At 46.5% G+C, this 27500-nt stretch overlaps 2 protein-coding genes across 2 annotated transcripts in view; both read left to right on the top strand.

The window, feature by feature from the left end:
• Positions 1 to 3007, top strand: part of LOC143296399 (PI-stichotoxin-Hcr2n-like) — a 7826-nt gene extending 4819 nt beyond the window's left edge. The window contains exons 3-4 of the mRNA XM_076608294.1: positions 1112 to 1186; positions 2405 to 3007. Coding sequence (XP_076464409.1) covers positions 1112 to 1186; positions 2405 to 2568 — 239 coding nt within the window. The 3' untranslated portion in view covers positions 2569 to 3007. The remainder of the gene's footprint in view (positions 1 to 1111; positions 1187 to 2404) is intronic.
• Positions 3008 to 8260: 5253 nt separating this feature from the next.
• Positions 8261 to 27500, top strand: part of LOC143296075 (uncharacterized) — a 26554-nt gene continuing 7314 nt past the window's right edge. The window contains exons 1-5 of the mRNA XM_076607829.1: positions 8261 to 8294; positions 11518 to 11708; positions 21181 to 21313; positions 22001 to 22131; positions 24098 to 25292. Coding sequence (XP_076463944.1) covers positions 11604 to 11708; positions 21181 to 21313; positions 22001 to 22131; positions 24098 to 25292 — 1564 coding nt within the window. The 5' untranslated portion in view covers positions 8261 to 8294; positions 11518 to 11603. The remainder of the gene's footprint in view (positions 8295 to 11517; positions 11709 to 21180; positions 21314 to 22000; positions 22132 to 24097; positions 25293 to 27500) is intronic.

Genomic DNA, 27500 nt, shown 5'->3' with positions numbered 1-27500 from the left:
ATCGTTTCACAGTCACGAGTTTGAGGTTCGAGTAACTGTTGACCTATGCGGTGTGTGTGTGTGTGTGTGTGTGTGTGTGTGTGTGTGTGTGATGGAGAGGAAGAGAGAGCGTGTGTGCGTGTGCGGGAGGTTGTTTATGTTAAACAGCGAGTGTGTATGTCTGTGTCTGAGTGAGTGAATGCACACGCATTTGTTTATTTATTTATTCATTTATGTATTCATTCATTTACGTTTTATTACGTGTTCTGCTCAGTGCAGAATGACTTGTGAATATGAATTTCTATATACAATCCATGCAGGGTCGTTGGAAAAGCATGCTGGTAATTTTGTCCACGTTGTAATGATTCGCCTTTAACTTCTTTCTTTCTCTTTGCTTATTTGTATTTGTATTTCTTTTGATCACAACAGATTTCTCCATGTGAAATTCGGGCTGCTCTCCCCTAGGGAGAGCGCGTCGCTATACTACAGCGCCACCCCCTTTTTTTATGTATTTTTTTTCCTGCATGTAGTTTTATTTGTTTTTTTCTATCGAAGTGGATTTTTCTACAGAATTTTGCCAGGAACAACCCTTTTGTTGCCGTGGGTTTCTTTTACGTGCGCTAGGTGCATGCTGCATACGGGACCTCGGTTTATCGTCTGATCCGAATGACTAGCGCCCAGAGCACCACTCAAGGTCTAGTGGAGAGGGGGGGTGGGGGGGGGGGGAGAAAATATCGGCGGCTGAGCCGATTCGAACCAGCGCGCTCAGATTCTCTCGCTTCCTAGGCGGACGCGTTACCTCTAGGCCATTATTGTGCTTGGTGCTCTCATTCTCTGTACAGCGTGCAAAGCCTTTCGGATGAGACGATGAAAATGTGTGTGTGTGTGTGTGTGTGTGTGTGTGTGTGTGTGTGTGTGTGTGTGTACATACATACGTACATACATACATGATGTATATGCACGTACTTAAGGCCTGTGACTAAGCGCGCTGGGTTACGCTGCTGCTCAGTCATTTGCTTGGCAGATGTGGTGTAGCGTATACGGATTTGTCCGGACGCTGTGACGCCTCCTTGTGAAACTGAAACTGAAACTGAAACTGAACTGAACTGCCCTGCGTTTTGTTTTTCGACAGTTGAGATGAACATGGCCACGAAGCCTTTGTCCAGTGAACAGACGGAAGGACAGCCCAAAGACAGTGGTGGCGACGGTCAGTTTTTGTTGGGTTTCCTTGTTTGCTTAACCCTTTCATTGCCAGTCAGTTTGGAGTGCGTATTCCCTTGTGCCGTAAACACAGAAAAGATGGTGTCTAAGAATAGCTGGGGATTCCTCTTGCAATGTGTAGAAACTATGGCCTGTCCTGCCACCGAAATTAAGAGCAGTAGGTTCGTGGATACCAGACCCACGACCTGGTCACCCTTCAGTGACATGAGTCCTCTACTTAGGTTGTGCATAAATGCGAGTTTGGCGGTGAAAGGGTTAAGCCCTTTTGATTGATTAGATTACTTGGTGGTTTACTTTGCATGCATACCCTAATTTCCTTTTTATCATCTGTGACCATAAGATTCTACTCATTAAAATCTTGAAAACAATGTTGCTTTTTGGGGATCACTATCGAGCGGATTTTTTATATTTTATTATATTTTTTAAAAATAACTTGTTGAGGCTTTATGCTGTTTTAATGTTAGTGTTCAGACTGTTCCTGTGCTAGTAAAACTGAACTTATGGATATAAGTGTTACAATAGTTTTGACTCACCATTCCTTATTTTATCAGAACTTTTAACTCTCTCCATACGAACGGCGAAAGATACGACAATTAGAGCGTTTCATCGCAATTAGCATCATCAAAATATTGCAAGCGGAAGGCTCCTACACTGAAGAGGTGAATGTTGACAAAGAATACCGCAATTCTGACGACGGAAGCAAAAGGTTGGGTCATTCAGACACCCACCGGAATCCGGGGGGAGGGGGGGGGGGGGGGTCTGTAGAGGAGACGAGATGGTTATTCAATATCTTATATATGGATTAAGTCTCATCTCAATCTTCTTTCTTTCAATGACGGCAGTTGCAAGTATCTGAACCGTTCTAAGTTGATACGTCTTTGAAAAACTGCTGTGGTTGTTATCATTATTGGAATGAACTTCCTCTTTCGCTTCGTCAAGTCTCCACAGTCAGCTCTTTCAAGTCTGGCCTTAAAACCCACCTCTTCCCAAAATAGCCTCCCTTGCCTGCCTCTTCCTCGCCTTTAGTTTCTACAGTTTTAGAGTTATGCATGTGTGAGAATGACTGGTGCGAAAGCGCTTTGATTTGTCTGTGCACAAGATTCAGCGCTGTATAAATACCATTATTATGATTATTTATTCAGTTAACTTATCATTTATCCATACCAACGTATTGATCAGCTGACGACATCGTGGCGGTGTGCAGTGTGCAGTCTGCCCTCAGAGACGGGGATGTGCAGAGGTTACTTTCCCAGGTTCTTCTACAACTCTGCGGATGGAGAGTGCCAAAAGTTCATCTACGGAGGCTGCGATGGCAACGCCAACAACTTTGAGACGTTGGAAGCGTGCAAGGCAGCATGCCAGAAGTGAACAGGATGGAAATGTTTCGCTTTTTTTTTTTTATCACTCCTTTCTTTCTGCTAGCGTTCAGACTTTCTCCGCCTCTCTTTCCCCTTTCCTTTTGGCCCGTGTAAAGCTTTGTGACGTCAATATTTTCATGACGTCGGCTGTTGTCGATGTTTATTCTGTCGTGTTATGTTTTAGTTTGTTTTCCCGTCACTGACGTGGGCGATGAAATGCTGCTGCTGATGATAAACTGATGATCACTTAACTGACGTGAAAAGAGAAATGATGTGGACTTGAGAGCAAAAAAAAAAAAAAAAAAGGAAATTAAAGGTACACGTGAAACATGGTGGAAGTTATAATAGAACGTCCGCGTTCTCCCATTTATTATTGTCTTTGACTGAAGTGGCAACTTGCAAATAAAAACGCTATGAAACTTGCTGGAAATAAACTTTCGTTTTCTCCACCTGCTGTGTCTGAATTTCATGACATAAGTATGACTGACATGAAAGGTGTTGAATGAATTGGGGCGACATTTCCCCTCCCCCACATATTTTGCAGCAAGGAGTTCAAAATGTAACCCTATAAAATAGCAGTTCCACTGAGGAAAGTCCGAAATTAATGATTTATGAGGGTTGAAAACTGTTCACGACAGGCGCAACAACCAAGTGGGCAGTCAAAGCGTTGGACTTTCAGTCTGAGGGTCCCGGGTTCGAATCCTAGTGGGTAAAGGCTGGAGATTTTTCCCAATCTCCCAGGTCAAGAGATATGCAAACCTGCCAATGCCTGAACCCCCTTCGTGTGTACTCGCATACAGAAGATCAAATACGCACGTTAAAGATCCTGTAATCCATGTCAGCGTTCGATGGGTTAATGAAACAAGAGCATAGGCTACCGGCGTGCCCCCCCCCCCCCATCCCCCGAAAACGGAGTATGGCTGCCTACACAACCGGGGGTAAAAATGGTCATACACGTGAAAAAGCCCACTCGTGTATTGGAGTAAACGTGGGAGTCGCAGCCCACGAATGAAGAAGGAGGAGGAGGAGAAGAAGAAGAAGGAGGAGGAGGAGGAGAAGGAGGAGGAGGAGAAGAAGAAGGAGGAGAAGAAGGAGGAGAAGAAGAAGAAGGAGGAGGAGGAGAAGAAGAAGAAGGAGGAGGAGGAGGAGAAGAAGGAGGAGGAGAAGAAGAAGGAGGAGAAGAAGGAGGAGAAGAAGGAGAAGGAGAAGAAGAAACCATATTCATGCACAAAATTCCAGACATGCTTCGCCATAGGTCCTTGTCTTGACACGAGGAATTTACCAGAAGGTTGCTGCCAGAGGAAGAGCGGAGAGTTGATGAGGGAGTGTAGTGCGATGATGAGGTCATCTGTTCCACTTCCAACCCTTTACCCTTTCTCCACACCCATTGCTATGAAGTGTGTACGTGTGTACTGAAATAAATGAACTCGTACCTGTCTTGACGGGCGCAATAGCTGAATGGTTAAAGCGTTGGATTTTCAATCTGAGGGTCCCGGGTTCGAATCACGGTGACGGCGCCTGGTGAGTAAAGGGTGGAGATTTTTTACGATCTCCCAGGTCAACATATGTGCAGACCTGCCAGTGCCTGAACCCCCTTCGTGTATATACGCAAGCAGAAGATCAAATACGCACGATAAAGATCCTGTAATCCATGTCAGCGTTCGGTGGGTTATGGAAACAAGAACATACCCAGCATGCACACCCCCGAAAGCGGAGTATGGCTGCCTGCATGGCGGGTTAAAAACGGTCATACACGTAAAAGCCCACTCGCGTATATACGAGTGAACGTGGGAGTTGCAGCCCACGAACGCAAAAGAAAGAAAAGAAAGTACCTGTCTAAATCACAGTGTACTGTACAGACAATAAACGAACGAGGAGAAAATTAATGCTTTTTAACATTTTTTTTTTTGGTATGTATTAGTGAATGGATAAGACAAAAATATCCAAGCCTTCCAAGAAAAAAAAAAGACGTACAAGTGAATGGTGTAAGGGTGGTAATGGTGTCTTTCTTGCTGTCAACTTACATCAAATTATACCTGCCGCGAAATAGTCTACCTTGATACACTGTCTTTATACACCAAAATGTTGAAACGGAGAAATATGTGATAATTTCAATGGAAAAAAATCACGGTAAAAAGGGGCATAATTTCAAGGCCACTTTTCTCATATACACAACTTCTGCAATTCTGAGACTGTGTCGTTTGCATATTGTTCAGAGAGAGAGAAGACAAGACAAAATTCTTTATTTTCGAGGACAATAGATAAGCACTGGCCCGCTTTTTTTTTCCATCCAGTCCCCGCCCTGAAACAGGGTCTACACTACACAATACTACATTATATATGCACTACATAATGCTACTTAAGGTCATAGCATGCGAACACAGTACTACACAAAGGCATAAGCATGGTAATGACACACACACACACACACACAGTGTGTGTATATATATATATTCATGCTCCCATTCATCTATCTTTTTTTAAAATATTATTTTATTTATTTTTTTTACTATTAATTATTATTATTATTCTTTACTGTTATTGCTATTATTTATTTATTCATTTATTTTTTTACTTTATTTATTTTATTTTATTATTATCATTCATTTTTATTTTTTTATTTTTTTTTATCTTTTCTTAATTTTTATTTATTTTATTTACTTATTTATTTTCTCAAGGCCTGACTAAGCGCGTTGGGTTACGCTGCTGGTCAGGCATCTGCTTGGGAGATGTGGTGCAGCGTATATGGATTTGACCAAACGCAGTGACGCCTCCTTGAGCTACACATACTGATACTGACACTGATACTGATACCATATATACGTTCTTCTCTGCTTCCTTTTCTTACTGTCTTCCTATCTGTCTCTACTCCCCCCCCCCCACCCCCACCCCGACCCCCTCTCTCTCTCCCTCTCTCTCTCTCCATCTCCCTTTCACAAAAGAACAAGAAGAGGAGGAGAAAGAAGAACAAGAAGAAAACACACTGCGGTACCCCCCTCTCCCCCTCCATCCCCTCGCCCCCGAACCCACATCCAGCCCCCATCCGCGAGTCCCCCCCCTCCTCCCCAGACACACACACACACACACACACACACCCTCAGACTTGGTGCAGCACAGGGCAAAGAAGGCAAAACGGCCCGCCAGGCCGGCACAGGCCAGGCACAGGCCAAGCTAGGCCCAGCTAGGGGGGTAGACTTTGTGGTCCAGGTTAGGCCAGCCCAGAGGAATTTCACAGTGGATGGCGCAGAGCGGTGAGGCGAGAAATCGGCGGGTATTGGGCACAGCATGTTTTTTTTTTTTTTACCTTGAAGTCTGCCACGCTGTCCGGCAATTTCCCCCCCCCCCTCCCGGCCCCCCCCCCCCCCCCCCCCGCCGCCACTTCTCCAGCACCACCCACACCACACTGACCACCCCCACTGACCACTCTCCCTACCCGCCCCCCCCCTTCCCCTCTCTCTCCCTCCCTCCAGCCTTTCTCCTCCCACACCACTACCACCACCACCACCACCACCACACCACAACCCCTCAGGACACAACACACACACACATACGCACACACCTACCATTTTCCCCCCTATTTACCTTGCAAGAGATGTTGGCTCGGCCCAACCCTAACGTCCCTCTCACTACCCACCCCCACCCCCACCCCCACCATCTGACCACCCTCTTTTTGTGAAGCGCTCTTACCAAACTTTCGTTGGCCATCTGAGAGGGAAGACGAGTGCGTGGTATGCATGTGTATTTACACACACACACATATATATATATATATACATGCGTTTGTGCCGTGTCTGATAAATACACACATGTCGCGTCTGTCTGCAACAGTGCTGTTTTTGTGCACGGAGAAGTGTGTTGGTGTATATGAATATTTGTGGATCAGAGAGAGCGTGATGGTACAACTTATGCTATGATGTGGCGTCTGAGCCTGTGATGTGCGAATTTTCGTGGTTCTTGAGGACACATTTGTGCGTTTGTTGTCTTTTTTTATGATTTGAAAACACATCAACGTCAATGGATATTGTCTTCTCCATGGTTTGAGGACACTCCAAGTTCTCTGTGCGTTGTCTTTTTCGTGGTCTGAGAACGCACCGAAGTCTCTGGATATTGTCTTGACTTGTGGTTTGGGACGTATAGATCTCTGGGTATTGTATTTTTTACTCACTTGTGTAAGTGTGTCCGTGGTAAACTTTAACACTCTTTGTAAGTTGACACCAAATTTGGCATAAAAATAGGAAAAATTCAGTTCTTTCCAGTCATCTTGTTTAAAACAATATTGCACCTCTGGGATGGGCACAAAAAAAATATAAAAAGAAGTCTAATTATATGCAAACTGCATTTACTGTTATATTTATATTTTTTGTATTCTCTAAACTTGGCACTTTGACCTCTTATTCTGACACAACCACAAGAGCAGTCATTATTATCATTTTTTGTTCAAACAGGAACTTCTTTTGCTAAGCATGGAATTTTTATTTATTTTGCAAACGTTTTGGTGCAGATGGTAAAAAAGAGAAATTACTCCGTAATTAATGCTAGGGGACTTAATTTACCACAAGTGAGTCTTGAAGGCCTTGCCTCTCTTGTTTTTTGAGGTACGAGGACGCATCAGTAAGTTGTCTGGGTGTTTGTTTTCATTCTAATTAAGAGAACACGTGGTGGTTCGCGAATAAGTGAATCATTGATCGTGGGTGTTGTCTAGTGCTGTAGGTGTTGTGTGGTGGGGGTAGTTAAAGGCACTGTGGGGTTGTGGTAGAAAAACCGAAAATGGCTTGGAGCAGCTGTGGAAAACTGGCTGGTCGTGCTGTATCTTTCTTCAGGGTCCTGATTGTTGTGAGCGGTAAGTCTGACACAACTGTCCGGCTGCGTGTGTTTCAGTGTGCGGCGGGTCGTCTTTCTTCATCCTTTGTTTTAATTAATTAATTATTATTTAATTATTGGACGAATTGCAGTTACGATATATAACATGACGAATATACAATTTGTTCAGTGACTCTTGTAGCGTTCTTATATGGATGTTGTATTGTATTGTATTGTATTGTATTGCATTGTATTGTACTGTATTATAATCTGCTGTATTCTATTGTATTGTGATAGTTTTTGTCACAAGTTTCTATGTGTGAATTTCGGAACGCTCTCACTGTACTACAGTGCAGCGCTAATCCATTTCACCTCTCTCTTCTGCCTGCAAGTGGGCGTTTTTAACTGCCAAACTGGATTTTTTTTTCTACACTATTTTGTTGTCGTAGGTTCTTTTACGTGTGCTGAATATAGCGCTGAACACGGTACTTCGTTTTAATTAACTCTCTCTATACGAACGGCGAAAGAGAAGACGTTAACAGCGTTTCACCCCAATTAACATCATCAGAACATTGCAAGAGGAAGGCTCTTATACTGAAGAGGTGAATGTTGACAAAGATACCACAATTCTGACGACGGAAGCTAAAGGTTGGGTCATTCAGACACCCACTGGACATCCGAGGGGTCTGTGTAGAGGAGAAGAGAGGACTGGCCGTACTGAGTGAGTTAACGTCTTATCCAGTAAGACGATGTGTCACAAAACTGACTGGACGTATTTGCCTTGTGCGTGCTGTGTGTGATGTTTCTGTTAGGTGTGGGGTTTGTGTTGCACGTGCAGTTAAATGACTGTGAGTTTTAGGGAGATGAGAATGTGCATGTGTGAACGTTTTTTCTGAACTGCGGGCCTGGCTCTGGTGGTGACAGGATGTTTTCTGAGTGAGTCCTGTCCTTTTTCCTCACTTTTCTCTCTTCGGCCTAACATTTCGAATACTCTATCCTATTTCTGCTATATTTTCTGTCGTTATGTTCGTAGTCTAAGTTAGGTTATTGCCTCGTTGTTGTTTATTGTATCGTTTCTTTTGTTACTTACGTCTCCAAGTGTTTATTATTTTGTGTGAATACCAAGGTAGTGTTAAGCCATCGCCCCTCCTTACCCACCTTGGGTTTGTGACAGTGTGTTTCTGGGCATTGAAGTTCGAGTCTCGTGTCTGTGTCTTCAAGTGATGTTGGGCTGTTTCCTATGGTTGTCTCAGTACAATACAAAAAGCACGCCTTAGATGCATTTGAGAGAGACATAAAATCGTATTTTCTTTTTGAACAAATCATATATATATATATATATATATATATATATATATATAATACGATAGGAAAAACAAAACTGCACGCAGGAAAAAATACGAAAAAAAGGGGGTGGCGCTGTAGTGTAGCGACGCGCTGTCCCTGGGAAGAGTAGCCCGCCGAATTCCACACGGAGAAATCTGTTGTGATAAAAAAGAAAAAAAAAGAAATACAAATACAAATCAACACCTATTTGAACTTTACATGTAACTGCAAATCTTCTGTGTCCAGAATCCAGAAGGAGCATAAAACGACACTCACCCACCCACCCACAGCCTGTATGCTGTACTTTTGTCACATGTTCCTGACCAGAAAATATCGCGAATTCGCTGTTAGATTGTAGTTGCTGTTATGCCGTCATGAACGTTCACAACACAAGAATGTGTGTGTGTGTGTGTGTGTGTGTGTGTGTGTGTGTGGTAAGACTATATATATATATATATATATATATATATATATATATATATATATATATATATATATATATACACATACATACATGTATATATATTTGAATATATGTGATATATATATGTAAAAAAAAGATACATGTATATAATTATAATTTGTTGAACAGTTAACACTGAGCACACACGCACGCGAGCGTGCGCACTCACACACGTACACACACACGCACACACACGTGTATATATATATATATATATATATATATATATACACATAGAGAGAGAGAGGGAGAGAGCGCGTGCGTGTCTGTGTGTGTGTACATATATATATATATATATATATATATATATATATATATATACATATATATATATAACAATAGGAAAAAAGGAAGACAACAAAACAGTATTGTTTGATGCCCGACCGGTTTCGACCACTGGTCTTTGTCAAGGGCGTTTACTGGTATGTCAAAATGCAACACACACATCAACATTCAATAAGTGCAAAAAGAAAAAAAAATTAAATTGCAAAAAAAAAAACCCAAAACAACAAATAAGTGAACAAAGCTCATTAAAAAAAACTACACCCAGAGCATGCAACATGAATAGTACAGTGTGAAATGTTGCTTGGGGAAGATAGAAAATATTTCAGTTACAGAAAATATTTCCCTATAACTGAAGCCAACGAAGCCCCGAAGACCCACGCAGGCACTGAGTCTAGAATAGTGCTAGGGCAGAGGGTGAGTCGGGGGGGTGAGGATGGGTTTGAGGAACGGACAGTCGCAGAGTCTCCCAGCACACCAGTCTCGAATGAAAGTAAGACTTAAGCCAGGCGGATATCGTAAGTTGGGTCTCCATTCAGAATATCTTCGTCTGTTGGGAGGGGTTGTAGGGGTGGACTAGGTGGGGGAGGAGAAGGATGTGGTAGTGGGGTGAAGGGGGCGGGACTGTTGCGGGAGGGGGTGGTGTGTGTGTGGGTGGTGGGGGGCTCTTATCCAAACCGGGTTAAGTGTGGAGCTTTTTGGTTCGATTCCTCGGGTCAACACATGTGCAGACGTATAAGTGCCACCCTTCCCACCCCAAGCACCTGCCACCCTCTCTCGTGTATACTGTGTATACCTTCGCTATTACTGTTTGGTACGGAAACATTTCCAAGGCAGAACTTGCAGCCCTTAACAGAATCGTAAAAACTGCCACCAAGATTACCGGGGCTGATCTACCTTCTCTAGAAGACATATATTATAAGCGGCTTCTCAAAAAAAGCAAAATCAATCAGCCAGGACGAATCACATCCAGCTTTTGGGATTTTCGAGATGCTCCCCTCTGGTCGACGGTACAGAAGTATAAGGACGAAAACCAATCGCTTCGCCAATAGCTTTTTCCCCCAAAGCAGTCAATGCCCTGTCTCTCGAACAAATCCAGTGTGATAAATAGAATTGTGCAACCAACAACCATCTACCAAAAGATCTAGTCATCAGCCCCATCCACATGTAATATGCAGCTTCTGTTCAAACGTGTGTGTGTGTGTGTGTGTGTGTGTGTGTGCAGTGCATGCATGTGTGCGTATGCACAAGTTTTTATATTGATATGCACTTGTATGTATCCTAATTTCTACTGTATCTGTGTTTGTGTATGATTTTCGAGGTATGTTCTTATCTTGTTATGTACTATCCCCCCCCCCCCCCCCCGGTACACTTGGTGATAAAGATCTATTCTATTCTATACCTATAACACGCGGGAGGGCAGAATGCGCACGTTACAGATCCCGCTCTCCATGTCAAAGCTCTTTGGTTGTCATGTGCTTGGGGTTGGGGGCATGGCTGGCATGGGGTGGGGGTGGGTGCGACATTCGCCGTTCCCGATAACAGCTTATGGCTACCTGAAAAGACATCAGGATGTGGTGAGGAAAGATGATGACGAAGAAGTGCTCTTCTATAGCGCTGTTCCCTTAGAGAGAGGCTCACGGCGCTTCTCAAATTGATTGATTGATATGGATACTTGTACAGCGCCTATCCTCGGTCAGAGACCAAGCTCTAAGCGCTTTACAATCACTGGGTCAACTGCACAACAGGCCGCTTACCTGGGTAGAGCCCGGACTGACGGCTGCCATTTGGGCGCTCATCATTCGTTTCCTGTGTCATCCAGTGTGATATCTGGCACGCACACGTACACAGAGACAGACATGTGTAACATTTTACGTGTACGACCGTTCTGGCTGTCAACCCCGTTATGTAGGCAGTCATTATGTTTTCTGGGGTGTGCATGCTGGGTATGTTCTTGTTACCATAACCCACCAAACGCTGACATGGATTACATATTGCCAAACAAGAAAGAAACAATAGTCGAGAAGATTCAAATGACAACCAGTCACGACGCTCCACCCATTACTCTTTCTTTCTCTTCCCCCCCAGCCTTGGCGACGTCAACAGTGACGTCAGCAGAGGAGGCGTCACAGGAGGTAGAGTACGTCACGGGCTGCCTCGGCAGTAACTCCGTCATGCTGCACAAGGCCACGTCAGCAGATGACGTCAGATTAGTGTTTGTCTACAAAGGGGGAGAAATTCTGGGCAGCGACATCATCCCGGCTCAAGGAGATTACAAGGTAAGGTGTGGGTCAGCACTGATGGTGTGTGTGTGTGTGTTGTTGCTGCTGCTGTTAACAATGATGTACTGATTCGCTTCTTTAATTGTGGTTGTTACTGTTGGTTATATGTTTGTCCTCCCAGTTCAATTAATTTCTTCCTCTTCTTCTTCGTCTGTTTCATCATCATCATCATCATCTACTACTACTTCTTCATCTATGTTATTGATGCATTCACAAAACTGCCCCTTCCTATCTCTGCGGCTGCCTTCACCTCCATACTCCATCTCGCTCACTACGATCGGCTTCGGATCCACTCTGTTTACGCATACCCAGATTCAAACACTTGACTGTTGGCCGCCGTTCTTTCTCTGTTTCTGGACCTTGCGATTGGACTGAACTTCCTCTTTCGCTTCGTCAAGTCTCCACACTCAGCTCTTTCAAGTCTGGCCTTAAAACCCACCTCTTCCCAAAATAGCCTCCCTTGCCTGCCCTTCCTTGTCTTTAGTTTCTACAGTTTTAGAGTTATGCATGCGTGTGAATGACTGGTGCGAAAGCGCTTTGATTTGTCTCTGCACAAGATCCAGCGCTATATAAATACTATTATTATTATTATTATTGATTTGCTGTGTCAGAAGGAATGAGAATGGCTATGATATCTTGTCTGATTTACTGTGGTTTTGATAGTTTGCTGCTTTATGTGCAAAAACGTTTGCGTTAGATATGACCAGTTAAGATTATGCTGGCATTGTATCTGACCAGTTTATCAATATTATGTTCACTTGGCAATCTACCAAATATAGTTTAACCCAGAAGATGCGGCCGATATTTTTAGATTAGAAAAGAATAACTATTTCATAAAGAGACTGAATCAGGAGCAGCAAAGCAAAAGTGGACACTTTCTCAACACAAAAATATCAAACACAAACTTAAGAAGCAAATGTGGTATGGGTGCTAGTCTTTCGGATGAAATGATAAACCCAGGGCCCATGTGCAGCACTGGTGTACTGACGTAGCGCACGTAAAAGAACCCACGAAATGGTTTCCCTGGCAACATTCTGTAGGGGAAAAAAAACCGTTTTGATAATAAAACAAGTACATATATATTACCCTGGGTTCTTTTACGCGTATTAAATGTACGCTGCACACAGTACCTGGATTTTTCGTCTCGTGAAAAAAAAGACGAACGTTCAGACCATCACTCAAGGTCTACTGAAGGGGAGGGGAGGGGAGAGGGAGTTGGTGGTGGGGGGGTAGGGGGTTGGTGGTGGTGGGCGGGGGGGGGGGGGGGATAAAAGTAAAAAATCTCGGTCAGTGTCTGGGACTCGAACTCTTGGAACTCTCGGTCCCAACTCCGGTGCCGGGGTGCATTAGCCTACATCTAACTAAGCAATCGCTCCAGCAAGCTGTGTGTGTGTGTGTGTAGCCTTAGTGCAGAGGCTGTGCAAATAGTGCGTAGAACCCGGCAGCAGACACTCCCAGGTGAGTGCAGGCCACTAGTAGTGGAGGAGGTGGCGGAGGAGGAGGAGGAGGAGGAGAGAAATCGATCGGTCCCCACACACTCCAGCGCACAAAACCTTGCACTCGTCAACAGGTCACACAGGTGTTGGGTGACCATTGTCCAAACACCACCAACTTGGGAACACACAGCGTCCAGCTAAGCTCTACACACCCCCACCCCCACCCCAGCCCCATCCTACCCTCCTACCCTCCCACCCCCTCAATACATACCCCCCCCCCCACACACACATACACACACACACTGCTGTCCGAAGAGAGAAAAAAAATCACAAAAAAGATATGTTCAATAAGTTCAGTTGCTCAAGGAGGCGTCACTGCGTTCGGACAAACCCATATACGCTACACCACATCTGCCGAGCAGATGCCTGACCAGCAGCGTAACCCAACGCGCGGAGGACTTGAGGGAATGCATTGATAAATAGGCGTAGATGAATAAATAGATAAAAATATGAATATGATAATAATATTAATAAAATAAAATAAGAATATAGACAGACGTTCACACCACCCAGACAAAGAGATGGTGGCGTTTACAATCAAACATTACACATACATGCATGCTTATATACACAAAACGATAGAATACTGTAGTGTCTAACAAAAAAATTAGACATCCATAAAAGTTCAACATACCATACACAAAGCGTGCGCGCGCACACGCAAACACACACACACACACACACACACACACACACACACACACACACACAACTATAGTGTCTCTAACAGAGAAATTAGACATCCATTAAAGTTAGACATACCATACACAAACAAGCGTGTGCGCGCGCGCGCACACACACACACGCACGCACACACGCACGCACGCACGCACGCACACACACACACACGCACGCACTCCCTCTCTCTCTCTGCCTCTGTCTCTCTCTCTCTCTCTCTCTCTCTCACTCTCCAGACCGTACACAAACAAGCGCGCGCGCGCACACACAACACACACGCACGCACGCACACACACACACACACACACACACACACACAGAGCCCCGCCCCCCTGCCTGCCCCCCCCCCCTCCCTCTCCCCCACACAGAAATAACGATATTTAAAGATGACCATGACCCTGATCGCTGGTCATTTCTGCATTCATGACGGCAGCAGAGGTTGTCGACCTGCAGGAAGGAACTGGGAGGAGAGGAGCTGGGTGGGGATGGTAGTGGTGGTGGTGGTGGTGGTAGTGAGGGGAGGAGGGGCGTGGAAGCGAGGGGGTGTCGGGGGGGAGGTGGTGGGGGGTGGCGGGGGGTCGCGGGGTGGAGGGTCAGTATCACATTCATTGCAGTCCCTTACGTAAACACAGAGCTCATGAATCAGAAAGTTCAGTCACACGAAAAAAGAAAGGATTCAGGCAAGGAGAATGGGAGAAACAAAGCGAGAGCAAATTGGTGTGTGTGTGTGTGTGTGTGTGTGTGTGTGTGTGTGTTGTGTTGTGTTGTGGCTACATGCGTACATACATACAGGAGGAAATTGTACTGAGTTAGCAGTTTGTATGCCTTTCAGTCAACCCTTTCTCTCATCCGCTCGTATTGCACTGTTTTGTTTAATCTGTCATGTTGTAATGCATTGTCTTTGTTGCATTGTATTGTGGTGTATTGTGGTGTATTGCATCGTATTGTATTGTATTGTATTGTGGTGTATTGCATCGTATTGTATTGTATTGTGGTGTATTGCATCGTATTGTGTTGTATTGTATTGTATTGTGGTGTGTTGCATCGTATCGTATTGTTTTGTGGTGTATTGCATCGTGTTGTGTTGTATTGTATTGTGGTGTATTGCATCGTATCGTATTGTTTTGTGGTGTATTGCATCGTGTTGTGTTGTATTGTATTGTGGTGTACTGCATCGTATTGTATTGTATTGTGGTGTACTGCATCGTATCGTATTGTATTGTGTTGTGTTGTTTTGCGTTGCCATGCGCTGTAGTGAGCTGAACTGTGCTGTACTGCACTGTATTGTATTGTACTACACTACACTACACTACACTGTATTCTGCTGAACTGAATTGAATTGTACAATGCTGTGCTGTGCTGTGTGGCGTTGTGTGGCGTTGCATTTTACACTGATGTACTTTACCGTACTGTACCGCGCTTTTACTGGATAGGATTGTGTTGTGTTTTGCATTGTGTCGTATTGCACTGTACTGTGTACTACGCTGGGCTGTGCCGTGCTTGTACAATAATTTGACCGTCGCATCATAATTTTGTGCGTAAAGTTCAGGCTGCTTTTCCCAGGCAAAGTGCTCCACTTACGGTGCAGTGTCATCTTTTTCTTTTTTTTTCTTTTCTTTAATTGTATAAATCTCTTCCTCTGTAGGCATGTATAGACCCCTACTTATTTGTTCCCACGATACAAAGAAAAGGGATTTTTTTGTTTTTGTTTGTTTCGTGGAATTTTGCCAGAGACAACTTGAATTCTTGTCGTGTGTTCTTTTACGCGTGCTACACTCATGCTGCGCGCTGATCCTTGGCCCCCCCTGTCGACTGGTTCAAAACGACGAGAACCCAGATCAGTTCTCAAGGTCCAGTGGGAAGAGGAGTGAAGAAGAAATCCCGGTATGTGCGTGTGAAGTTGCGAGATTCCACAAGTCAGACGTCACTCTTTCCGGCTGTCTCTGGGCCTTCCACTTGGAATGATCTCCCTTGTTCGCTTCGTCAGGTCTCTGCAGTCCGCTCTTTCACGCTTGTCCTTAGAAGCTACCTCTTCCCAAAATATCCCTTCTTCCATAGAACCCACCTCTTCCCAGAGTATCCCTTCTTCCATAGAACCCACCTCTTCCCAGAATATCCCTTCTCCCATAGAACCCACCTCTTCCCAGAATATCCCTTCTTCCATAGAACCCACCTCTTCCCAGAATATCCCTTCTTCCATAGAACCCACCTCTTCCCAGAATATCCCTTCTTCCATAGAACCCACCTCTTCCCAGAATTATCCCTTCTTCTATAGAACCCACCTCTTCCCAGAATATCCCTTCTATAGAACCCACCTCTTCCCAGAATATCCCTTCTTCTATAGAACCCACCTCTTCCCAGAATATCCCTTCTCCCATAGAACCCACCTCTTCCCAGAATATCCCTTCTCCCATAGAACCCACCTCTTCCCAAAATATCCCTTCTTCCATAGAACCCACCTCTTCCCAGAATGTCCCTTCCATAGAACCCACCTCTTCCCAGAGTATCCCTTCTCCCATAGAACCCACCTCTTCCCAAAATATCCCTTCTCCCATAGAACCCACCTCTTCCCAGAGTATCCCTTCTTCCATAGAACCCACCTCTTCCCAGAATATCCCTCCACCCATAGAACCCACCTCTTCCCAGAGTATCCCTTCTATAGAACCCACCTCTTCCCAGAATATCCCTTCTCCCATAGAACCCACCTCTTCCCAAAATATCCCTTCTATAGAACCCACCTCTTCCCAGAATATCCCTTCTTCCATCCCTCTGTCTTCCTTGGCTGCAGATTCTCTAGCTTCTCCTACACTACAGCGCCACCCTTTTATTGTATTTTTGTCCTGTGTGCAGTTTTATTTGTTTATCCTATCGAAGTGGATTTTTCTACAGAATTTTGCAGAGAACACCCCTTTTGTTGCCCTGGGTTCTTTTTTCACGTGTGCCGAGTGCTAGCTGCACACGGGACCTCGGTTTATTTGTCTCATCCTAAATGATTAGCGTCCAGACCACTACTCAAGGTCTAATGGAGGGGGAGAAAATACCGGCGGCTGAGCCGTGATTCGAACCAGCGCGGACACGTTACATCCAGATGTCCTGTTTAAAGCAAGCTCTGACAAAATAGCGCTCGTAATGAATAGATGGATGAGTAAATAAATAGATGGATGAATAGATTCATAAATAAACAGATATAAAGATAAAGAAAGAAGTTAAAAAGACAGAAATAAAAGAGAGAGAGAGAGAGAGAGAAAGAAAAAGAAAATAGAAACCCGCGTGAGCAAGTGAGTTAGAATCCACCTCGGGTACAGTATCAGTATCGGGTACAGTAGAGAAAGAAATGAAGACATGTACACAGAAACAGAAAGGAAGTAAAATGGGTGGTCTCGGATCCCCCCCCCCCCCCCCCCCCCCCCCGCCCGCCAGCCAGCCGGTTCTGGCCACGGCGGCATTGCACTGCGTTCTTCCCTAACTGATTCCGCGGCCCCAGGGAGACTGAGAACCCTGTTTCCACAAAACAAGACAGGCCTTGCCCTCTCTGATTGCTCATTCACGCACGCACGTCATTTACCTGAATAGCCAGCAGACACTTTCGACAACCGCTCTCCACTCCTTCCACACCCACACCCACACCCACACACACACACACACACACATATCTACACTCAGCCACCCTTTATCTTGTTTCTTCTGCGTTTCCTTCGTTGCACGCGCACTGACTTGGTCTACGCACCTGCCATTCACCCACACAGAGAAATACTAACACTTGTGCCCCCCCCTCCCCTCCAAACTCCACACCCCACTTCTCGCCTCAACTGAAGGCCCACCCCTGTACTCCGGCACCTTTCCTCCGCTGCTCACACACACACACACACGCGCACACACTCACACGCGCGCGCGCACACACACACGCACGCACGCACGCATGCATACACACACATACACATGCACACACATATGCACTCACTCACACACACACACACAGACAAATGCATACACACATGCAAAGACGCACGAGCACAGAGAGAGAGAGAGAGAGATACACACACAAACACATGTACGCACTTTACCCTCTCATTAAGTCTCTTTCCATTCAACTACAGATCAAAAACACCACCTCTCTCCCTCTACCCCCCACCCCACCCTCTTCAACCCCTCCACCCCACCCCCCCCCCACCCCCCACCCCCCGCTACCGGATCACTTACGCATATGGCACAACTTTGAACAACATATCGTTTCTGCCGGCAGGTATGTATGTATGTAGGTAGGTAGGTAGATATAGTGGGTAGACACGAGCCTTTTTTTCTCTCTCTCTCTGTCTGCCGCCTGTTTACCTTGCTCATTAACTCTTTCCCTCCCCTTCGCCAATCACAGCGCTCGCCGGAGCGTGAGCGTGAAGCGAAAAAGGGAAGCGACCCTGGTAGAGAGAGAGAGAGTGTAATCGCCCCTTGTCGTCTTTAGTCGACGTCGTGCAACCGGCCTACTGGAAGCAGAAGAAAGAAAGAATCGTTGTTTTCGCAGGGCCAGTGTTATAACCCAAAGGGAGGCTTTCTCTTCCCTCGAGAACTTTTCTCTCTCTCTCTCTCTCTCTCTCTCTCTCTCTCTCTCTCTCTCTCTCTCTCTCTCTCTCTCTCTTTTTTTTTTTATTTTTTTTTTTTTTTTTTTTTTTTTTTACTCTGGAGTAAAATTGTCATTGGAAACTTTGTCTTGGAGGAAAAATGTACGGGTTAGATCAGTACCTAGACTGAGAGCCCTACCCTAGTGCCCCTGTTTTAGTCTGTCCCTGTCACGAAGAAAATTTTTTATGTTAGTGTTCGAGTCAGTACGTGGTTTTACGTTTGTGTGGTGGTTTTGTTGTTTTTTTCCGTTTTTTTCTGGAGCACTGAGAGCCAGAATTAGATCTAATACTGCTGCATTCACACACATACACACACACACATACACACACACACGCACACAGCAAACGTCCGTGTCAAGAAAATGGTCAAAAGTCACAGACTGGCGATTGGGATGGGCGTTTGTAAGCGGAACAGGAAACCAAGAAAAGAGTTTGGAAAACACACACACACACACACACACACACACGCACAAACAAACAAAAGCCCACCATCACCATACTCCACACCAGAGCTACATACAGTTCTAAGGAATCTCTCCAGGGTTGTAGTAGTGGGGCAGGGGGGTGGGGTGGGGGGTGGAAGGGGAGGGGACAAGGGACTGGGGGGGGGGGGATGGAGGAGGGGTAGCTCACGTGACAGCTGGAACTCTTCAGTTCTCTGGGAAGCTTTCTACGCAGCGCCTGACAAGGTGCAGAGAGGGTGTGTGTGAGTGTGGGGGTGGGGGTGTGGGGGAGTGGGTGGGGGTGGGGGACCGATCTGTGTACCTTGTACAAGCCACCTGTCGCCAGGATGTCAGTTTCCGTTGATTGCGGAATGACAGTGACGTCACACCTGTCGGTCGCTCCTTTAGGTTATAACATCCCTACCCCCTCCAGTGTGTGTGTGTGTGTGTGTGTGTATGTGTGTAAGTGTGTGTGTGCGTGTGTGTGTGTGTGTGTTCGTGTGTGTGTGTGTGTGTGTGTGTGTGTGTGTGTTCGGTTCGTGTGTGTGTGTTCGTGTGTGTGTGTGTATGTGTTCGTGTGTGTGTATGTGTTTGTGTGTGTGTGTGTGTGCGTGTGTTCGTGTGTGTGTGTGTGTGTGTGACTTTTGAAGGGAGAGTTCCTTGTTTGTACGTGTCCTAACACAATCGGTTTGATCAGGCCACTGACTTAAGGTCTGTCAACCGTCTGTCCTTTAGGATCAAGCTGGAAAACGAGAGTGGGTTTAGACGTGAATCGAATCGGAGGGGGTGGGGGGGGGGAGGGAGTTGGGGGGGGGAGGAGGTGGGTGGAGTGGAGGCAGTGAGGGAAAGAGGGTGGGGGGGGAAGGAGGTGGAACACGTCAATGACAGCTGGTACCCTGTATAGAGGATTGTCTTCCCGTGACAGTAAGCTTTCTGCGCAGTGCCGGGCAAGGTGCAGAGAGGGGGAGTGGGAGGGGGCGAGGGGGAGTGGGGAGAAACGGGGAGGGGAGGTGGGCGGGGTGGGGTGGGGGGGGGGGGCGATCTGTGTACCTTGTACAAACCACCTGTCGCCATGATGTCAGTTTCCGTTGACTGCGGAATGACACTGATGTGACCTCTGTCGGTCACTCCTATATCATATAACATCCCTACCCCTCCACCCATAGCTTATAGTTTGTTGGGGCTTTTTTGGGGGGGAGGTGGGGTATTCTTTTTTATGTAGCTTTTTATTATTTATTTAGTTAGTTAGTTATCTACTTAAGGAAAGGTTCCTTGTACGCAGGTGTCCTGACACGATCGATGTGGAGTGATGGCCTAGAGGTAACGCGTCCGCCTAGGAAGCGAGAGAATCTGAGCGTGCTGGTTCGAATCACGGCTCAGCCGCCGATATTTTCTCCCCCTCCACTAGACCTTCAGTTGTGGTCTGGACGCTGGTCATTCGGATGAGACGATAAACCGAGGTCCCGTGTGCAGCACGCACTTAGCGCACGTAAAAGAACCCACGGCAACAAAAGGGTTGTTCCTGGCAAAATTCTGTAGAAAAATCCACTTCGATAGGAAACACAAATAAAACTGCACGCAGGAAAAAAATACCAAAAAAATGGGTGGTGCTGTAGTGTAGCGACGCGCTCTCGCTGGGGAGAGCAGCCCGAATTTCACACAGAGAAATCTGTTGTGATAAAAAGAAATACAAATCCAATACAACTTGGGACCACGTTCGAACACACAGGAGACGGGCGCTATAGCCGAGTTGGTTAAAGCGTTGGACTGTCAATCTGAGGGTCCCGGGGGTTCGAATCACGGTGACGGCGCCTGGTGGGTAAAGGGTGGAGATTTTTCCGATCTCCCAGGTCAACATATGTGCAGACCTGCTAGTGCCTGAACCCTCTTCGTGTGTATATGCAAGCAGAAGATCAAATACGCACGTTAAAGGTCCTGTAATCCATGTCAGCGTTCGGTGGGTTATGGAAACAAGAACATACCCAGCATGCACACACCCCGAAAACGGAGTATGGCTGCCTACATGGCGGGGTAAAAACGGTCATACACGTAAAAGCCCACTCGTGTGCATACGAGTGAACGCAGGAGAAGAAGAAGAAGAACACACTGGAGATTCCCATCTCCCTTACACACAGGTGGTGTATAACAAATTTCACTTTCTTTCAGGTCAGGGGGACACACTGGGGCAAAAATAACATTTGAGACGATGCATTTCAGCACTCGGCACGTTTGTTGACAGGGGAGACTACAGATCAGCCGACAAGGGGACGTGACTCTGTCGGACCTGCGGCTGAGGGACAGCGGTGTGTTCCGCGTGGAGATGACGATGAGGGACAGCAAGAAGTCTACCTACGTCGTTCTGGTGATTCCCGGTACGGTGATGACGTGCTGTGCTGTGCTGTGTTATGCTGTGCTGTGATTTGTTGTGCTGTGATGTGTTGTGCTGTGCTGTGATGTGTTGTGCTGTTGCTGTATGCTGTGCTGTGCTGTGCTGTAATGTGCTGTGCTGTGCTGTGTTACGCTGTGCTGTGTTGTGCTGTGATTTGTTGTGCTGTGCTATGATGTGCTGTTCTGTTGTGCTGTGATGTGCTGTGCTGTGATGTGTTGTGCTGTGCTGTGTTGTGTTGTGTTACGCTGTGCTGTGATTTGTTGTGCTGTGTTGTGTTCTGTTGTGCTGTGCTGTGTTATGTTGTGGTGTGCTGTGATGCGAGGTGCTATGCTGTGCTGTGCTGTTTTGTGTTGTGTGCTGTGTTGTATTTTGCTGTGTTGTGCTGTGGTGTGCTGTTACGTTTTGTGTCGAGTTGTGGCTGTGCTGTTTTGTGTTGTGTGCTGTGTTGCACTGTGCTGTGTTATGTTGTGGTGTGATGTGCTGTGTTGTATTGTGCTATACTGTGTCATGCTGCACTGTGCTGTGCTGTTCTGCGTTGTGTTGCATTGCATTTGTATCGTGTCATGTTGTGTGGTTCTGTGCAGTACCGTGTGTGTCGTGTCATGTCATGACATATCGTGTGTGTTTGTGTGTGTGTGTGTGTGTGTGTGTGTATGTGCTGTACCAACAGAGCCGCCCTTAGTACAGAAGAACCAGCTACACGTGTACCAAGCGATGTCCTCCAGCCACCAGGAGCACGTGAGACTCGCCTGTGGAACCTTCACCTCGCTGGGATACCCAGCTGCCTCCGTGCTGTGGCTGGTAAGTAGCTACAATCCGTTGGTGTACTTATGTCACCCACAGCTTAGTATTTTGTGAAGGACCATGACTCAGACCAGGAGGCAAGATTGCACTGGCTCTTAGTGCTGCGCCTTGAGGGTTAGCCGTTGGCCTTTGGGGAACAATCCCAACGCCGACTGCACTATATAAAAGCTTTTTGGCTGTGAGTGGGGACGTAACTTGAACAAGACTCACTCTGTCTATAGCGCTGACTGTCGTGACAGCAGTTGCTGCCCCTTATGCTGATCTGATGGTGTTCGTGGCACACGGCTGTCACACCAACTTTAAAAACCTCGCGTCCTCCCTTTCTCAATAAAAGATATAACAATGTGTCAACACCAAAAAACTGTCCCTTTTATGATGACCTAGAAACTGGAGTTCTTTTTTTATTTTTATCAGATGTCCTGTGTTTTCTAAACCACGAAAAGAGTATATATTTAAGCATTTTTAGAAATTATAACACTCCACCAATTCCATTTTTGTTACAAAATGGAGACAGGTGCGAAATAAGAGATGTCGCTATGTTTATTTACTATGCTTTTCGTTCCAGAGAGAAACTGATGTGGAGTTTATTTGGAATGTTAAAATCAAATTGCGTGACAGAACAATTGTGATTAAGTTCTGTTAGAATCTGGTTTTTCCTTCATTTTTTCAATCGTTATCTTTATGTGTACGTGTTCTCATGTGGACAGGCTTCGCATTAACTCACTCAGTACGGCCAGTCCTCTCTTCTCCTTTACACAGACCCCTCGGATGTCCAGTGGGTGTCTCAATGACCCAGCCTTTAGCTTCCATCGTCAGAATTGTGGTATTCTTTGTCAACATTCACCTCTTCAGTGTAAGAGCCTTCCGCTTGTAATATTTTGATGGTGGTAATTGGGGTGAAACGCTGTTAACGTCGTCTCTTTCGCCGTTCGTATGGAGAGAGTTAAACTTCCTGCATTTCTGTGTTCTCTCTCTCTCTCTCTCTCTCTCTCTCTCTCTCTCTCTTCTTTTTGTAGTTGTTGTGATTGTATGTTCATTCATTCAGACTTCACACGAGTTCAGGACCACTTCATTACCACAACTTAGAAACCTCGTCAGTGTACGTATGTTCATACAGACTTCAGACATGAACAAACAATTAAGGCATGGAGATGAAATGATTAACAAATAGTAAAGAGTGGTAACTCTCTCCATTCACAAGGTACACAACTTCAAGTCAGTGCTGCTTACGCTACCGATTCAGCTAGCACACGGGTAAATAAAAGGTACATTGGAACAAACCCAGACACTTCCTCAAAAAGGAAGCACCGGGCCTGTCCTTGTACCGATCATCTGACATGTGCACACAGCAGCAAAGACAGAAGAAATGTGCAAACACAAATAAGCTTTTATTCAAGACTGGCATAGCCTCTTTAATCCTGAACAAGCCACACAGAACACATGGACAATACAGAACAAACACATGGTTGCCTCGGTGGTTTTTCAACTGGAAACTTCAAACATGTTTAGGACCACTTTATAAAAACAGAAATATTTCATAACATGTTGTTGCTTTTTTTTTTTTTTATCAAGAGACGATTTGCATTATTTAGGCTGTTTATCGTTTGTCATGAGCCTGTCATCGAATGCACTACGGGCTGTTTCGGGCGCACGTGCACACTATCACAACTTGAAAAACCGACGTTTCAGCGAAAAAATGGACATGTGCACATGTCAAGTAAACCGCATAAGAGCAGGCCCGGCGCTTCCATTTTTTGGGGGAAGTGTCTGGGTTTGTTCCAATGTACCTTTTATTTACCTGTGTGCTAGCTGAATTGGTAGCGTAAGCAGCATTGGCTTGAAGTTATGAACCTTGTGTGTGGAGAGAGTTACCACTCTTTACTATTTGGAAAAAAATGGACAGTTTTTCTGTCGTTCATAACCGTCAGCCCTGTCTGTCCACCCCCCCCCCCCCACCCCACAGGACCCCGAAGGACGGCTGCTGTCCAGCACGGGCTTCTCCCAGGGTCAGTTCCTCCTGGACCTCCCTCCTTCCTCTCCCCCGGGCAACTACAGCTGTCTGCTGCACTGCTCCCAGCCCGGAACCTGCTGCCTGCCCCCCTCCTCCCCCCTCTCCCAGCACGCCTCGCTGTACGTGCGGGGCCCCGAGATGACGTCAGAGCCCTCACCCGAGATGACGTCATTGCTGCAGAGGGCCGGGGAGGACATGGCTGCCGGGATGGCGGCGCTGGTCAGTCAGCGGATGGAGGACTCCTTTCAGAGCAGTCGTCAGGAGCTGCAGAAGTGGAGGGAGGAGGTGGAGGAGAGGGTGGAGAGCCGCTTCAGAGACCTGAACGCCAGGCTGGAGAAAGTTCTGGAAGAAAAGCTGGAGGAGATGGGCGGAAACAGTCTTAACGGCGGCGGCGGTGGCGGTGCTGGTGGTGGTGGTGGCGACGCCAGTGTCGGTGGCGGGGTAGTAGCAGGGGCCCGGGAGAAAGTCTTCGAAAACGACGTGTACCACAAGCTGAAGAACAGCCTCCGGATCCTGTACCAGCAGATGGACGAGGGCAGGAAGAACATGAGCAGCTTCCAGAGGAAGGTGAGCAACAAGGTCAACTCCTTCCAGCGGAAGCTCAAGTCCCTCCGCCTCACCATGAAGCGGCACGGAGTCTACAAGCACGAGCGAACCATCAAGAACCTTGAGGAGTCGATGAACGAACAGTTCAAGGACGTCAACCAGAAGATCGCCGAATTCGACACGTCCTCCCAACCTTCGGGAGACCTTGAAGACTTCCGGCAGATGCTGACCGAGATGGGCAACAAGTTGAACCAAGGCGAGGTCAGCCTGGGCAGCTTCCAGAGGAGCATCACCAACAAGATGGAGGACCTGCGAGAGACGGTGACGGCTCTGGAGACCAGGCTGCAGAGACACGAGGACCAGAGCCACGTCTTCGCCCCAGAGAAGAAGCAGCCCCGAAGTCCCTCGTCAGGGTCATCCGAGGACGGCATCAACGACACCAAGTCGGTGCTGGGCAGGACGGGGCGGCCTGAGGCGTCCCACAGGAAGAAGGACCCTGACCCGTTCGGCGTGGCCCAGAGACAGACCCCCAGGGAGGACTACAGGGGGCAGAACGGGGACGACGCGGCTTTCCCCAGCTATGATAACGCTCCTGTGTCGGGTTGGTGTGCTGTGTCGTGTGTGTCATCTTGTAGTAGTAGTAGTAGTAGTAGTAGTGGTGGTAGTAGTAGTAGTAGTGGTAGTAGTAGTGGTGGTGGTAGTAGTAGTAGTAGTGGTGGTAGTAGTGGTAGTAGTGGTGGTGGTAGTGGTAGTAGTAGTGGTAGTAGTAGTGGTGGTAGTAGTAGTAGTGGTAGTAGTAGTGGTGGTGGTAGTGGTAGTAGTAGTAGTGGTGGTAGTAGTAGTGGTAGTAGTAGTAGTGGTGGTGGTGGTAGCAGTGGTAGTAGTAGTGGTAGGAGTGGTAGTAGTAGTAGTGGTAGCAGTAGTAGTAGTGGTGGTGGTAGTAGTGGTAGTAGTAGTAGTGGTGGTGGTAGTGGTAGTAGTAGTGGTAGCAGTGGTAGTAGTAGTGGTAGTAGTAGCAGTGGTAGTAGTAGTGGTAGCAGTAGTGGTGGTAGTAGTAGTGGTGGTAGTAGTAGTAGTGGTAGTAGTAGTGGTGGTGGTGGTGGTAGTAGTAGTAGTGGTGGTGGTAGTAGTGGTAGTAGTAGTAGTGGTGGTGGTGGTAGCAGTGGTAGTAGTAGTGGTAGCAGTGGTAGTAGTGGTGGTGGTAGCAGTAGTAGTAGTGGTGGTGGTAGTAGTGGTAGTAGTAGTAGTGGTGGTGGTAGTGGTAGTAGTAGTGGTAGCAGTGGTAGTAGTAGTGGTAGTAGTAGCAGTGGTAGTAGTAGTGGTAGCAGTAGTAGTGGTAGTAGTAGTAGTGGTAGTAGTAGTAGTAGTGGTGGTGGTAGTGGTAGTGGGGGTAGTAGTAGTAGTAGTGGTAGTAGTAGTAGTAGTGGTGGTGGTAGTAGTAGTGGTAGTAGTAGTAGTGGTATTAGGCAGAACGGGGACGACGCGGCTTTCCCCAGCTATAACGCTCCTGTGTCGGGTTGGTGTGCTGTGCCGTGTGTGTCATCTTGTAGTAGTGGTAGTAGTAGTAGTAGTGGTAGTAGTAGTAGTGGTGGTGGTAGTAGTAGTGGTAGTAGTGGTAGCGGTAGTAGTAGTAGTAGTGGTAGCAGTGGTAGTAGTAGTGGTAGTGGTAGCAGTGGTAGTAGTAGTGGTGGTAGTGGTAGTGGTAGTGGTGGTAGTGGTAGTAGTAGTAGTGGTAGCAGTAGTAGTAGTAGTATTAGTGGTGGTAGCAGTGGTAGTAGTGGTGGTAGCAGTGGTAGTAGTGGTGGTAGTAGTGGTAGTGGTGGTAGTGGTAGTAGTAGTGGTAGTAGTAGTAGTAGTAGTGGTAGCAGTGGTGGTGGTGGTAGCAGTAGTAGTGGTGGTAGTAGTGGTAGTAGTAGTAGTATTGGTGGTGGTAGTAGTAGTGGTGGTAGTGGTAGTAGTAGTGGTAGTAGTGGTAGTAGTAGTAGTAGTGGTGGTAGTGGTGGTAGTAGTAGTAGTGGTAGTAGTAGTAGTAGTGGTAGTAGTAGTAGTAGTGGTGGTAGTGGTAGTAGTAGTAGTGGTAGCAGTAGTAGTGGTAGTAGTAGTGGTGGTGGTAGTAGTAGTAGTGCTAGTGCTGGTAGTAGTAGTGGTGGTGGTGGTAGTAGTAGTGGTAGTAGTAGTGGCAGTGGTAGTGGCAGTGGTAGTGGTAGTGGTAGTAGTAGCAGTGGTGGTAGTAGTGGTGGTAGTAGTGGTGGTAGTAGTAGTGGTAGTAGTAGTGGTAGTAGTAGTGGTAGTAGTAGTGGTAGCAGTGGTAGTAGTAGTGGTAGCAGTAGTAGTAGTGGTAGTAGTAGTAGTGGTGGTGGTAGTGGTAGTAGTAGTGGTAGTTGTAGTAGTGGTAGCAGTGGTGGTAGTAGTGGTAGTAGTAGTGGTAGTAGTAGCAGTGGTAGTGGTGGTAGTAGTGGTAGTGGTGGTAGTAGTGGTGGTAGTAGTAGTGGTAGTGGTGGTAGTAGTAGTGGTAGTAGTGGTGGTAGTAGTGGTAGTGGTGGTAGTAGTAGTGGTAGTAGTAGTAGTGGTAGTAGTAGTGGTAGCAGTGGTAGTGGTAGTGGTGGTAGTGGTAGTGGTGGTAGTAGTAGTGGTAGTAGTAGTAGTGGTAGTAGTAGTAGTGGTAGTAGCAGTGGTAGTAGTAGTGGTGGTGGTAGTAGTAGTAGTAGTGGTGGTGGTAGTGGTAGTGGTGGTAGTAGTAGTGGTAGTAGTGGTGGTAGTAGTGGTAGTGGTAGTAGTAGTGGTGGTAGTAGTAGTGGTAGTAGTAGTG

This window comes from Babylonia areolata, chromosome 21, assembly GCF_041734735.1.
Source record: "Babylonia areolata isolate BAREFJ2019XMU chromosome 21, ASM4173473v1, whole genome shotgun sequence".
NCBI classification, from domain to species: Eukaryota; Metazoa; Mollusca; class Gastropoda; order Neogastropoda; family Buccinidae; genus Babylonia; species Babylonia areolata.
This window is presented reverse-complemented; position numbering and strand designations above follow the sequence as displayed.